Source organism: Rhea pennata, chromosome 2 (genome assembly GCF_028389875.1).
Source record: "Rhea pennata isolate bPtePen1 chromosome 2, bPtePen1.pri, whole genome shotgun sequence".
NCBI classification, from domain to species: Eukaryota; Metazoa; Chordata; class Aves; order Rheiformes; family Rheidae; genus Rhea; species Rhea pennata.
In genome coordinates, this window is record NC_084664.1 from 137,540,059 (window position 1) to 137,554,641 (window position 14,583).

A 14,583-nucleotide genomic window follows, 5' to 3' on the forward strand; every position below is an offset into this window, starting at 1 on the left:
GCCTTAATCTCCTGTCAACAGCTAATCCTATATTTCTCTCAATGTAATACGGGCTTATTCTGAAACTAAATCAGATTATACATAAAGAATACTGATAGAATAGTAATACTACACATTAGAGCAATTCATTAATATTATCAAACCATCTCTGAAATGGGAGTGGAAATAAAAAACTAATACAAAAGGCTTGGTTCAAATCACACGAAAAATATATGTGATTTTAAAAATGTAAAAGATGTAACAATATTAGAAGTAGTACATCAAATTTTAGTTGAGTTTTGGCCACATAAATTAATTATACCGGTAAAGAATGACAATGTATATTATGAAAACAACCATTTAGCACAGTAATTTGTTTGCTTACTGTAGTTTATCTCATTTTAGACAACAAAGGGCAGCCGATGTAGGTGCTTCTTCAGCTTCCAGTTTAGTGGTAAATTTTTTCTTTTTTAATAGAAAATATATGTACTCTATGCATGCTAAAAGACTGCTTTTATATAAATCCCAACTTTGAATTGAGAAATGTAAAATTCCATACAAGACCAATGTTCACAACAGACTGCTTTTAACTACTCCAGTAATTGAGGAAATTTCTCAAAGGTATTCCTTTGAGAATATAAATTATATATATACATACATACATATATATATACATACATACATTTATATATAATATATGTATATAAAGGTATTCCTTTAGCTATTCTTTATGCAATGAAAAGAGTACAGGAATCAGAACTGAAGTCAATTTCAATTCACCTTGACACCTCACTCTAGAGTATCTTGTCTTTTACCTAAGTCTTATTTATATTAGTAGACTTTCCAAAATCTTTGAAATTACTTTCGTCATCCAACCATTAGCTTGATTTCAAGGTCAAAGGAAATGCAGGGATGTCCACTGCTCTTTTTTCAAGCTTGGCAAAATACTAACCCTGTATTTTCTTGCACTTAAAATTTTCTTTAAATGAAACAATAGGTGAGAAATATCACAACAGTGATGCACATTGTTAGAAAGAGGCAAAGCAATATGAACTTTCTGAAAATAAATTACAGCTCTTCTTTAATTACAAATGGAAACCAGAGAATGAGCCTTGGCTATTTTTATTCACGTTTTCTGTATTCTCATGATCTTAATACTGACATTTTTTCTTCTATTTATTTTCCCACAGGGATAGTGATCCACAGAGCACCATTTAAGCTCTTTTCCTGTACTAGACATAAGGAAAGACGTCACCCACATTTACTGTATATTTGGATTCTTTTGCTGTCATCAACTGAAAAAGGGTCTATTGCTGGTGATTGTCTTAATGAGGTTAGATCCAGACCTGTCCGACTTCTTGAATTACAGTTTCACTTTCATAAATTAACCTTAAATAGGCTTGGTCAGCAGCTTTACAGGCTTAGTAATTTTCAAAGCATTTTAAAATTGTATTATTATATCTCTCAGGAGAACACTGCATTGCTTATATTGCTTATTCAGGTCTTTGACATATTTTAGATGTATTCAACTCTTCCTCTGGAGGCCTTCCAACACAGAATATATACTATATATAATATACACTAACTATAATTGAATGAAATCAAAATACCTTTCTTAGGACAGAACACCAATTATATCTTCTCATATTTTACTTTTATTTGATTAAATACACTGATATCTTGTTAGATACTCCATTAATTTTCCTAACATCACTGTTTGCTTTCAAGATACCCCATTAAAGAACTCAGAACTTACTCTCTTGCCTGCATCACATCCTCTTTTATGAAGATGTGCTTGTTCATGGACATTAACATTTCTTTATGCAATGGATTATATCTTTTGAGATTGTTCATGTTGCTTTTAATACTCTTAGACTTGTATAATTACTACGTAGCTGTTTGTAGGGCATCTTAATGTCCTATGAATTGATTTCCTGATGATTTTTCAATTGTTTCCTTACAACTCCTGTTAAGTTACAAGCAGGCTCTTCTTTTAAGACAGTTCTTCTTATTATAAGTTCTTCTTACTAAGTTCTTATTATAGTTCTTCTTATTAAGACAGTTACTCCCTTTCTTCCCCTCAGGAACAACAAATCAACATACCCTCTACTCTCCAAAACACAAGTAAGAATTCCTGCTTGAATAAGCTAAAAGAATTAAAGAGTAAAATCAAATATATGTTAATTTGTATATATTTAGAATGTCAATTTCCCAATACCATGCCTAAATCATAGAATCATAGAATCACAGAATCAGTAAGGTTGGAAGGGACCTCTGGAGATCATCTAGTCCAACCTCCCTGCCCAAGCAGGGTCACCTAGAGCACGTTAGACAGGGTTGCATCCAGGTGGGCCTTGAAGATCTCCAGAGAAGGAGACTCCACAACCTCTCTGGGTAACCTGGTCCAGTGCTCCGTCACTCTCACGGGGAAGAAATTCCCCCTCACGGTCAGGCGGAACTTCCAGTGCTTCAGTTTCTGCCCATTGCCTCTTGTCCTGTCACACGGGGCAACTAAAAAGAGTTTGTCCCTGTCCCCTTGACACCCTCCCTTCAGGTACTTGTACACATTGATCAGATCCCCCCTCAGTCTTCTCTTCCCCAGGCTGAACAGGCCCAGCTCTCACAGTCGTTCCTCATAGGGCAGGTGCTCCAGCCCTCTGATCATCCTCGTAGTCCTATGCTGGACTCTCTCCAGTAGCTCCATGTCTCTCTTGTACTGGGGAGCCCAGAACTGGACGCAGTACTTGAGATGAATGGCAGCACAGCCCTCAGGTGTGTCAGCCCCTCCTCCCAGCTTGGTATCATCAGCAAACTTGCTGAGGAGGCACTCTGTCCCCTCATCCAGGTCACTGATGAAGAAGTTGAACAGGATGGGACCCAGTACTGAGCCCTGGGGGATGCCACTAGCCACAGGCCTTCAACTAGACTCCACACCACTGATGACGACCCTCTGAGCTCTGACTTTCAGCCAGTTCTCAATCCACCTCACTGCCCACTCATCTAACCCACACTTCCTGAGCTTACCTAGGAGGATGTTATGGGAGACAGTGTCAAAGGCCTTGCTGAAGTCAAGGGACACAATGTCCACTGCTCTTTGCTCATCTACCCAGCCAGTCATTCCATCATAGAAGGCTCTCAGGTTGGTTAAGCATGATTTCCGCTTGGTAAATCCATGCTGGCTACTCCTGATCACCTTCTTTTCCTCCACATGTCTGGAGATGACATCCAGAATGAGCTGTTCCATCACCTTTGCAGAGATGGAGGTGAGGCTGACGGGCCTATAGTTGCCTGGGTCCTCCTTCTTGCCCTTCTTGAAGACTGGAGTGACACTGGCTTTCTTCCAGTCCTCAGGCACCTCTCCAGTTCTCCAGAACCTTTCAAAGATGATGGAGAACAGCCTGGCAACAACATCCGCCAGCCCCCTCAGTACCCGTGGGTGCATCCCACCTGGGCCCATTGACTTGTGGATGTCTAGCCTGCCCGGAAGGTCTCTAATCCTTTCCTCCTCAACCAAAGGAAAGTCTTCCCTTCTCTAGACTTTCTCCCTCACATCCAGGTTCTGGGATTCCTGGGGGCTGCCCTTAGCAGTGAAGAGTGAAGCAAAGGAGGCATTCAGTAATTCTGCCTTCTCTGTATCCCTTGTCACCAGGGCCCCCATCCCATTCAGTAGCAGGCCCACATTTTCCCTAGTCCTCCTCTTGCTGCTGCTAACAACAAACTATATAAAGGTATATTGAAAAAAGCAATAAAAATGGATTGCTTATGATATTTATTGTATGCCTGATTCCCAGTCCTGAAAGTAATCATAATAAACTACTTTCAAAAGATTTCTAGCATAATTTTCGTTAGAAAATACAAATGAAGAAAACTACTGAAATATAGTTATGCTTCACAAGACACTAGAAATAAATTTTAGAGAAACTGATAGACATTTCTTTACTGATATCAACATGTGACACAGTTTATACAAACTTGGTTGCTACAAATATGACAGATTTCTGTAGATCTAGTATTGTTGGTATCTCCTAATATCCACATGCTTTTTCAACCCTGCTATGTCAACTAAAGAGATACCTGGCTGATCACTTGAGTGTAATGTCTTCAAAAATTACCTAAAAACCCTTTATACTTCAACTAGCTTCTATATAACAGGGCCTTGCAATCTGAGTATCACTTGACTTTCAGTTACAGAACTTACAGGAAGTCTACAGTACATTCAGTATTTTGATACCAGGCCTCATTTTAACAGTTGTATCAATACACAATTTTTTTGTACGGGCATTTAATGTCTGAAACAGGAACATAATGTGATAAAACAGGGAATACTAATACATGTGCCAGTGGACAGACTCTAAAGATATGCACACTTCACGACATGACCTCCTCCTCTCCTAACCACCAGGCTATCATCTTGTATTGCTGGAGACATGTCTCTGCACACGTGCTGCTGCCAGGGTCCAAATGATCCCTGACGTGGTCACTGGCATGCTCACCAATTATTTAAATGAAGTACATGTCTGTCATGATAGCAAGAGCCATATGTGGCCACAGGACCCTTTGGGCCATGGGATGGAAGAGAGCTTGGGAGCACACCCCTAACAGGACAGCAGGAGCTGGTGTGCAGCAACAGGTGTATAAGACAACCCATGGCCAACCTATATACACGGGGTCTTTTCAGAAAAGGACAGCAGGAGCATGGTTGTGCTCTGCATGCAGAGTCCTGATGGCAGTAGGACCTCCCTGAGCACAGATGTCTGCCGGGGAGGAGCAGAGGGAGAATGATGGCCTGCAAAAGCCATGCAGATCCCTCTGGTCTCTGCTGTAGCTGTAATAGGACTGAAATACATTTCCGCATTTACGAGTTTTTCAGAATATCCCCTTCACAGTGAATGGGTTAAGAGAACTTGAGTTATTTTGAAAGACATTCCATATTTGTCCATAACTAGACCATCTAATCAGTTATTGGGCAGCTGCCTGGATACAACAGTGAGAGAGAAGCTTCAGATTAAAAGTATCATCTCAAATAACTAACTTAGCATGGTTTTTAAATCAAGTCTAAGCAAGTCACACAGTGATACAGATTCTCTCGAGCACTGAGAAGCTTACAGGTGAAAGAGCTAACATCCTTCTTGAATTTATTTAAAATCTTTTACATTAAGACATACCATATGGTTACATACCTGTTTATTATCACATGAGCAAAAATTATAAATTTCTATGTGAGTATGCAGCTAGTGTTTTTTTTTTTTCTTTCTTTTTTTCCCTAGCCATTTCCCAGATCTGTATAAAGATGACCTCATCTTTCCCCCTATTCATTTGACCTTGGAGAAAGTACATGTATGAAACTGCCACTTCCATAACCAGTAACTGAGCCACTTCCATAACCAGTAACTGAGCTGGTTAGACAACAAATTCCTGCAAAGATCTGCCTACTGACGGAGTCATCAGTGTCCGCATGACTTTCAGAGCTTGCACTATGTACATTAATTTCCCTCTGCTTCTTCATTCCCTCCTTTCTCACATAGTGTTCAGTAAGATGCACACTCAGATCCCCTGTTCTCTTTCTGTGCTCCCCCTTCTTCTGCACCTCTTTCTTATTCTTCCTTTCAGTGTCCTCTCTTTCTCCCTTCTATTCTTTCCAAGTTTTTAAGTCCTCCTCTTACAAACTTTTACTTCCCAAAATTACCATAATTTTGACATTGTAAACCATCATTTTATTCCATTTACTTGAACATTAAAGCACTTATCATTTCAATTTCACCATATAAATTGCAAACTTTTCAAAAAGAAGTGAAAAATCTGCTATCAGTGCTTGAAGAGTGTTTCGCACAATGATGACCTTCGGATGGGACCACATATGTTAAACACTCTTTGTAAACTGATGTTGAACCATACATTACACCTGTTTTGCTTAGATACCGAATATATAATGTATCTTATGTATATACAGCTTTAAATATATAAATATAGGTATCTGCATATCTATGTAAATTGCTTATTTATGGAGATATATAAAAAAAATTTAATACAAATATCCTTTCCCACATAAAGTACAGTAGTTCTAAACAGCTTCTTTAATTGACAATGAGAGCTTTTCAGAGTGCATTATATGGATTTTCCCTGAAATAGGAGGAATAAAAAAAGTGCATAAGATTTTAAATGCTTTGAGTGCCAACGTAGAAAATACGTCCATTTTTTCAAGGTAGAACAAATTTTAACTGACATAACCAGAAATGAGGAAAATTTTTACTGATGGTGAATACGCTTGTAGGCTGAAAAGAAAGGAATTAAAAAGCAATAAAATGGTTTTACTAATGCAGCAAAGTACAATACATAAACTTGTTCATGAAAATTGTTGTTTCAAAATAAATGTCCCGTGTTCGAATACGAGGAAGAAGACTGAAATATGCAAGCACTATTTGTAACAAAAGAGAAGGAATCTTGCAACTGCATTTTAGCCATCCTTCACAAACTATCCATAAGAATTCCCCAAATCATAAGTACAGCAGCTCACGTTGGTTCCTGAGGAGCAAAGGGATTTTTGCATTAGATCAGCTCTAGCATGTGGAAAAATACAAGCCTCAGTCCAGCCTGAAAAGGATCTTTGCTACAAAAACAAGTTTAGTAAATATCCAGGCAATTAAAATTTTTTGACCGATTTCTTCTCTCCCTAGAACACTGTTAATGAGGCAATGTCAGCAGGGTATCCAAACAATTAAATTGTAATACATGCATAATACGTACATGTAAATCGTAACGCAAGAGAAGAAAATTCCAGTTCCTACCAGTTTGGCTGAGTTGCGACGTGCTGCGGCTCTTTCGCGAGAGGCCCACAATGGCGACCATCTTGGCACCAATGCTGGAGCGTCTCTTTTTGCCGCCGCCACCAACAGTGCCCACGGCCGTGTCCGACTGGCTGCCGTCGTTCTTGTCGAGTGTGTACATGTCCCCGCTGATGCTGGTGCTCTTGGTCATGTTCTTTCCTGAGGCGCCCATCTGTCTGCTTTGCATTTTGGATGTAAAGACACTGTCAGCCAGTGGATGGATAAACAGTGCAGACAAAGAAGAGTAAAAAGGGGAAGACAGAAAAGGACAGGTTTCAGATGGAAAGTTTTGGGACACTGGTGGGTAAAAGCAGCTAATTCACACAGGTAGGGTTTGTTTTCTTTGAGGTAAAGAGGAACGACTTTGTTTGTTTGGTTCTTGTTTGGTCTCCTGCAAATACACTTCACTCATCCAAATTTTGTTTTAAACTGTAAGCTCTTATTTACCGATTGTAATTATTAGCAAAAATACATAAATGATTTAATACATCAGGTACTATATATAGAATTTCTTAAGAGTTATATGCAAAAAAGACCAGTGTGTTCATACACGTTTTTATTTAGTTCTTAATGATTTCAATATTGCTCTTCCGTATTTTTCTGAAAAACCACTCTGAAAATGGCTTGAGTAAAAATTATCTGGGCCAGGCAAGAAAAACAAAGCAAATAAAGCATAGAAAATGTCATTTACAGTGCTTTTTTCAGCAGGAAGCCAGAGATACAGAAACCCAACACAGATGAATAGTAGTTACATGTGAATTTTTACCTGATCAGACTTTTCTTTGCTACTAGAAAGTATTTTAATATGTTGACATCTTATTATAATAGCTTATAAATGTAAATAATCAATAGTTAATATAAGAAATGTTTTCCATGCTTTTCCATATGGTAGACCCTTAGGTAGCTAGAGCAAAAGCACCTCCTGGCTTCCCTCTACTGTACTCACGATCTTTCTGCAGTAACTATAGCATGTGAGAAAGATCTGAGAATAGGGTAAAAAAAAAAAAAAAAAGCTAGGTTAAAATAAAATTTTCTTCAGTACAAAGCTTATCCCCATCTTTCTTGTATGTCTCTTCTATGCTCTTCTTGAGATTCATCTATTACAGTATCAAGTTTTTACCTCTGTCCACACTTTTTCCTGTTGAGGTGACAGAGCAATCTAATGATGTTGGACAGTTGCCATCCCCCTATAATTGCCATTATTTCCAAGTATTAATTGTCACTGAAGAAATATAAGTACTGAAAGACTGAAAGAGTCTCCTGTTCTTAATTATTGTCCCAGCTTTTAGCTCTTATGACAAGATGCTTGTTTAATGGTAATTTCTTCTGTTAATGGTGCTGACATCCACAAAATGTTATTTATCTGTTTATCTAAACAGGCAAGACACTTCAGAAATATAAAAGCAAATGAAATGTTTTAATGAGAGCAGATCAAAAGAATGCTGTACACAAATGCCATAGTGAGGGTATCATATCCCAGGACGTACAAAGCGAAAAACACAGTTTTCAAGCCATCAGACAGAAGGTCAAATTGTGGGCAGGCTGATGCATAGTGGACCCAGGGCCTGATTTCCCAGTGGTTCGGATTAAGGGACTTTTCCCTTGCACAGAAATTAAAGTCTGCAGTGAGGATAGCAATACATATTCAAATTTTGCCCTGCCATGTGATATGTCTGGAGAATTACCCAGACTGGAAACCTGAAAGCACATGTAGGCCTGATAATATACACAAAGGATATTTTGATTTCACTGAAACTTCCTGCACAGAACTTAGATCTCTATTATTCCATTCAGTATGACATATCTCATTAATAAAGCCATGCTAGATACAGTGCCAGACAATCCATAGAGAAAAAAAATGTGGCATATTTCTGGAAATCATGGGAAATGATTAATTAAAATCATCACTACATAAAGGCTAAAAAAGGTTGGTTTTGCTTTTTAAATATTTTTTTCCAAAACAATAGCTTTTTCCAAAGGCTATTCCTAGTGCTGTGAGGCTTCACCCTTCAGCAAAGGGCTCCAGAGTGGATTTCATTAATGAATTCATATATATGTCTGTGTCTATCTATCTATCTACACACACATACACATACAAATTTGCTTCTTTGTCCGGGGAGTATGAAAATACCCACGTTGCCTGACAGGGCAGCTATGTTGGCTGGGGAATAGTTTTGTGATAGCTGTCATTCATTTCTGTGCCTTTAGGCTGAACAGAGAGGTTGTGGAAGTGCTCACATCTGGCATGGGTAATTGTGGACTCCTTTGCTTATAGTTAGGCATAGCTACACTATTTTCTCCTTTCCTGTAATAGCTTAAATCTATTTCAAAAAAGGAAGGTAATGTTGCTTCTTTATGAAGTTTTACAATAAATGTGCTGTCGATAGAACTTATCCAATAAATTAATACAGTGCCCTCAAAAGCAAAGACATTACTGGGTCCCTTCCAGCTGATTCAAGGGGAAATGAGATGAGGTATCCGATTTGGAACAACGACCCAACTGTCTAAGATATTTGAGAGCTATCTGTAAAGTTTTTTGCCCTTTGGTTGATAGCTGCATTTGCATGAGGAGACAATATGCTTGGAGTCAAGCCACAGCATGAACAGGGGAAATGCAGGAGCTCGTTTATCTAGGAAGCAGACCTTAGGCATGATGTCAAAAAATATTGGGTGTGCTAAGGAAGCACACCCAATATTCCTAAGGAAGTTATCAGGGAAAATTTGAGGTAGTATCAACAGCTGAGAAGCAAGCTGAGAGATAGCCATAGTGTCCATAACTGGACAGATAATAACAAAGGTTTGAAATCAGTGGTAATTGGAAAGCTCTTTTCATATCCTTTTTTACTCCTTCTTCTTATTATATGTTAGTATATATTGACGCACATCATTGGTAAATTTAACACTAAAAAAAGTGGGTGGGATAGGATGTGGGTAAACAGGAAGGCACAGAAGAAAAAAAGTGGATCTCTATTTCTAGGGCTTTTTAACACTATGACAACTCATTCATAAGATGATTATATCACATGCTATATTTTCCTTTAAACTAACACCTTTAGGTATTGCTTCATTGAAAGGAGATGCTACAGAAAGTAATTCTCAGTTTCAACACTATCTTGCACGTAATAAACATCAGAGAGAGCAAGGAAAGATCATGTTAAGAAGAGCTCAAATCTTCGACATTTTCTTGTGCAAAGTTCTTCTAAGAATCAGAAAATTATAGCTCTTTAATCATTAATGCTATTTTTAACCCGTGTTTTCTAAGCGAATATGATAAATGTGAATGTGTTGTCTGTCAGGTCTCCTTTTCAAAGATTTTTGATCAGATGTATTCAAATTTGACATAGGAAAACAACAGCTATTTAGTTCTTGGTTTCGAACTATTTTGAAAACAGATCCTTGGAGAGAGACCTTCCCATTTGGGAAAAAGCTGTAGTGTAAGTCTTTATTCAGTCTCTGATATGTCACATAGGATTTAATTCTCACAGTACATGTTGACAGAAGGAGCATTATTCCTACTGTTTGCAGAAAAACCTATTTCACTAAAGCATTTTTTCAAGAATGACACCCAAAAAATCTGTAGGTTCCTGTCATATGGTTTTATAAGTGATATTAACTTTTAGGAAAGGTCATAGCTGTGAAAACAGAAATCACCTGTTTTCTCACATAAGTTGTACTGAGAAGAAAGCTCCCATTTCCTGAGTCTAACGTGCCTTTACCACACTGAAGTACTTCATGTGCCTTTGCCCAAGATACATAATTCTATTACAATGCAAAGGATTGCAACAATTATCCCTATTAAAGAAAACAACGTGCTTTAAAAAGTTGGCATGCAAAAAAAGTTGTTATAATTTCACCAGGTAGTTAATTATGAAAGCACTATGCATTAGAAAGATCTGCTCCTTTGCTGCTGTTTAATGGCTTCAGTATGGCAAAATGAAAATTTGCTCTTTATACCTACTAACTATGAGATAGACTTCATTCAGCCAGGTTCTGCTGACCAACTAAGAAAAGTAGGAGTGAGAATTCAAGGAAAAGGGAATTTAGATTTAGAGAACTGTGTGGATACTTCAATGCTAGTATAAATGACTAATATTGACACTCATCCACAAAACCCTATTTTCTTTTCCAATAGGGTTCTAAAAATATTTCCTTTAATTCAAGTTTATTTTTCCTGAAAAAAACAGCAGGGAAGACATCTTTGCTGTGCTCTCACCTAGAAAACGTCTCCTTCAAAAAGTCATCACATAGCAGTGACGTTGTCTTTCTTTGATCCCTCTTTCTCCAAGAAGGTCTGAGAAATAAGTACTGAGGGAACTCTGAATGGCTTATAGCACCATTCAGAGTATATCTGAAGTGCTCATGAGTAGATCCTTCATCAACAGTCTGAACCCAACTTTCTTTTATACTTTCTGGCCATCCAAGCCCTCACTCAGTAATCAGTCTTGGTAGATGCTTGCTGTCTTCTCCCATTAAGCTATCCCTCTACCAGGACTGACTTGTGACAGTGCCAGAAAGGGATTATTCCCAGAAAAAAATAGGGTGTGGCTTACTTCAGGTTTGGTGCCTTGCCAAAGCAATAGTACTGAAAAAAGGGACTTTAAACAGTAAATCCCACAACCTTTTCTCTTAACCAGAAACAAAACTGACTTATCCACTGAGTTTTCTTTACATGTATACACCTCTTCAAACACACATATCTGTATCATCTATATAATCTATCTATCCATATTATTCTTCTGGTCTATAAGTCTGGATTCTAATTATAAGATTGGACCCTTGTATATTAATAAATAGCTAGTGACAGAATGGAATAAAATTAAATATAGCTGTAAATTGTAAACATGCATGTAACATGTCATAGGTGATATGGACACACGGATATAAGATGATGTCCAAACTGTGTAAGACTTGAAATGAAAATGCTTTTACTTTGGGAAACTGTGAAACCTGGAACATCTAAGTATATAACCACAGCATTTTAAAACTGTCATTAAATAATTTATGAGAAAAGGAATAGAATTAAACTAAAAATATAGTTTTCAAGGTGCCATGGAAGATATTTATTTAAAAAAAAAAAGTCCATTACAACAAGGGTATGTATAGGGAGACAAAACTGAAAGGTAAATACCCAAGAATGAATTATCCTATTCCCAATCATATGTGGATAACAACATAATTATTACCCTTGTTAGAATCCAAAATACAGAAACTTCTGCTGCCTGGCAGCCTGCAGCAACAGCAACAGAAAACAGAGTGAACTTGACAAGCTGCCGACCTTGGCTTATTGGGGCACCACCCAGCAGTCAACAACAGCAGGGCGGTGGGCAAAGCTCAAGGGAATGCCCAAGATACCCCTGAATTCAGGAAATCACTTGAAGGCACTCAGAACTGCAGACAAGTGTTTGTATAAGTACGATAGAAACTCCAGTGAGATGCTTCAGTGCTTGAATTTTCAAGTGAGTAGAGAAAAAGGAATGATTCCTCTACTTGGCCTTCCACTTCAGTCATGTCCCTTTCTAACTCTTCTCAGTTGTGGGAGGTAATTTTACACATCTGTGCTAAAATTCAGTATTCTTTTGTAATCTCATCACAAACACAGGGAAGACTAAAATGCAAGTTAAATGACATAACAGCTAAGCGTAAATAAACCTTGAAGTCTAATCATTAATCAGAACAGCCTACTTACAGCAAACTCGAAACAGGTATTCGACACGTTTGTACTTTCCCAAGTGATAATTATTCCAAATAGTCAGGGTTAAATTGAGTAAGCTGGCTTCCTATGTATTTTACAAAGTATTTTCTTCACTTGAACTGTTTGTGGCCATATGTGTTACAGATAAATTTTAAGGTATGCATTCTTAAATAATTCAGCATAAAAATACTCTTCAGAACAAACCAGGGGAAAAATAATATATTAGAAAAGAAATTATAAAGTATCTGTGTATACATGTAATTTAAGGTCATTAATGGAGAAGAAATACCCTAAGCACCTGATATATTCTTAAAAATATATTGGGTTAGAGAGCCAAAGGGAATCAGAATGACAAATACTCAACTAAAGGAAATTTAGTATGGCCCTTATTGCCACTGAAGAGCCCTACAGTACCTCTATAGCAGAAATAAAATGGGCCCATTCTCTGACTTTGAGATCTTGCATACATACAGCTAATTTATATCCTCCCCAAAACAGGGTCTCCTCAGACATGTTACCTTCTGGAAATAGTCCGTGATTCATGCCATGTCCTGCATTGTGCCTGGCCATTATCTGGGAATGCCAACTGTCCTGCACAAAGGTGTGCCAAGGAGCATGGAAACAGTTTGAACAGTACGGATGACTATAGGACAGTGCTTAAGACTATGCTCTGGATCTGTCTATTGGTATAGAAGCAGCCTCAAATTCCTAAATGAAACTATAAAAATCAGATTGTCCTCAAATTCTGATATTCTACAGTTGACCAGGCCAATTCTAGGCCATAAGCTTTCTCCTACTACTTCTAAGGAAAAACAGTCAACAATCGCAAAATTGCTAGTCATCCACAGCTTTATGGAAAATACAGTGTTATATTTATGATTTCTTTAAAAGCATTAACCTTCCAAACCTCTTTGGCAAGACCGAAACAGAACTGTTTTGTTTCTGAAACAGAACTACACTCCTGTTTTGGAGTTTTGGATTCCACTCTCTGGAATCATCTGTGTTTGTTGTCTATGTTTTACAGACTCCTATAAGAGCAGCTAATCAGAAACTACCTGGTTCTTCTCCCTGGGGTTTGTCAATACCTGTGCAAAATCCAGACAGATTAGGAAACACTGGCAGAGAAACCCTCCCAAAATACAATGCCTATGATCTGGTCTTTGGAAAATGATCTCTTCTGGAGTTGATACATCAGCCAGAGGGGAATACTGCAGAGTGCCGAAGGAAATCCTCATAGGAGGGTGGCAGGGAAGCAGATCTCACAAGAACATGTTTCATTCAATCTTGGTATCTCCTGCTTTAGACAGACCATTTCCTTGTTATCTGACCATGAAAGAAGGGGACAGATGACAGACGATGTGGTTTGGGTTAAATCCTTTAACTAGAGGGCAGACTTTACAATGCAAAAGGAGTGTGCCTCAAAGCCACCTGGTATTCAGCAGTGTAGCTGGGAAATCTTGTATCATATAAGATGGACTACAGTGTGGACAAACGCTCCAGATCCTAGAAAAATAGCTTCCTTATAAAACTTGTTTTAATCAGTGGACCAGCGGAGAGTGGTTGATTTTTGGATCTTAAGAAGGAAAAAAAAAAAAAAAAAAAAAAAAAAAAAAAAAAAAAAAAACAGTCAGAAACTTCACTGTTATGATTCTCAAAATTTCTGACTGGCTTATTTGTGCTCCAAAGGCATATTTAATGGGCTTGCAGAAATGACGTATTTTAGAATTAATCAGTAAATGATATTGTTGGCTGATGTCATACTTTCCATGAGAGCAGCTGCAGACTCACTGAATCCTCATTGTTTCATATCTACCAAGTGGGAAACGTCCTCCTGTCTCCACAGTCAAACAACTGCAGTCTTTGGCTTCCTGCTTTCTAACCATTTGTAAATCTTGGATGGTATCACTAGCTGGTCAGGCTCTTGCCTGAAGAAACAGAAACTCTCTTACAGAAACTGGCTGATTAGTATTGCAAGTGCCAGATTTCCTCAGGAATATTTTGTTCATGCTGAGGGGAAGAAAAAAAGAAATCTGACACCTGGGAGTCCTTATGCTTTATCATGCCTGTTGAGATTTAAAGTATGTGGCA

The 14,583-nt window shown here is 38.0% G+C and overlaps 1 protein-coding gene across 39 annotated transcripts in view; it reads right to left on the reverse strand.

Moving 5' to 3' along the window:
* RIMS2 (regulating synaptic membrane exocytosis 2) overlaps positions 1-14,583 on the reverse strand; it is a 459,058-nt gene that overhangs the window by 45,561 nt on the left and 398,914 nt on the right. For 18 of the 39 annotated variants that reach the window (XM_062568269.1, XM_062568268.1, XM_062568275.1 and 15 more), the window contains one exon: positions 6,765-7,006. The exons of the other annotated variants lie outside the window; for them this stretch is intronic. In XM_062568269.1, the coding sequence (XP_062424253.1) occupies positions 6,765-7,006 (242 nt within the window). The remainder of the gene's footprint in view (positions 1-6,764; positions 7,007-14,583) is intronic. 39 annotated transcript variants of the gene reach the window in all.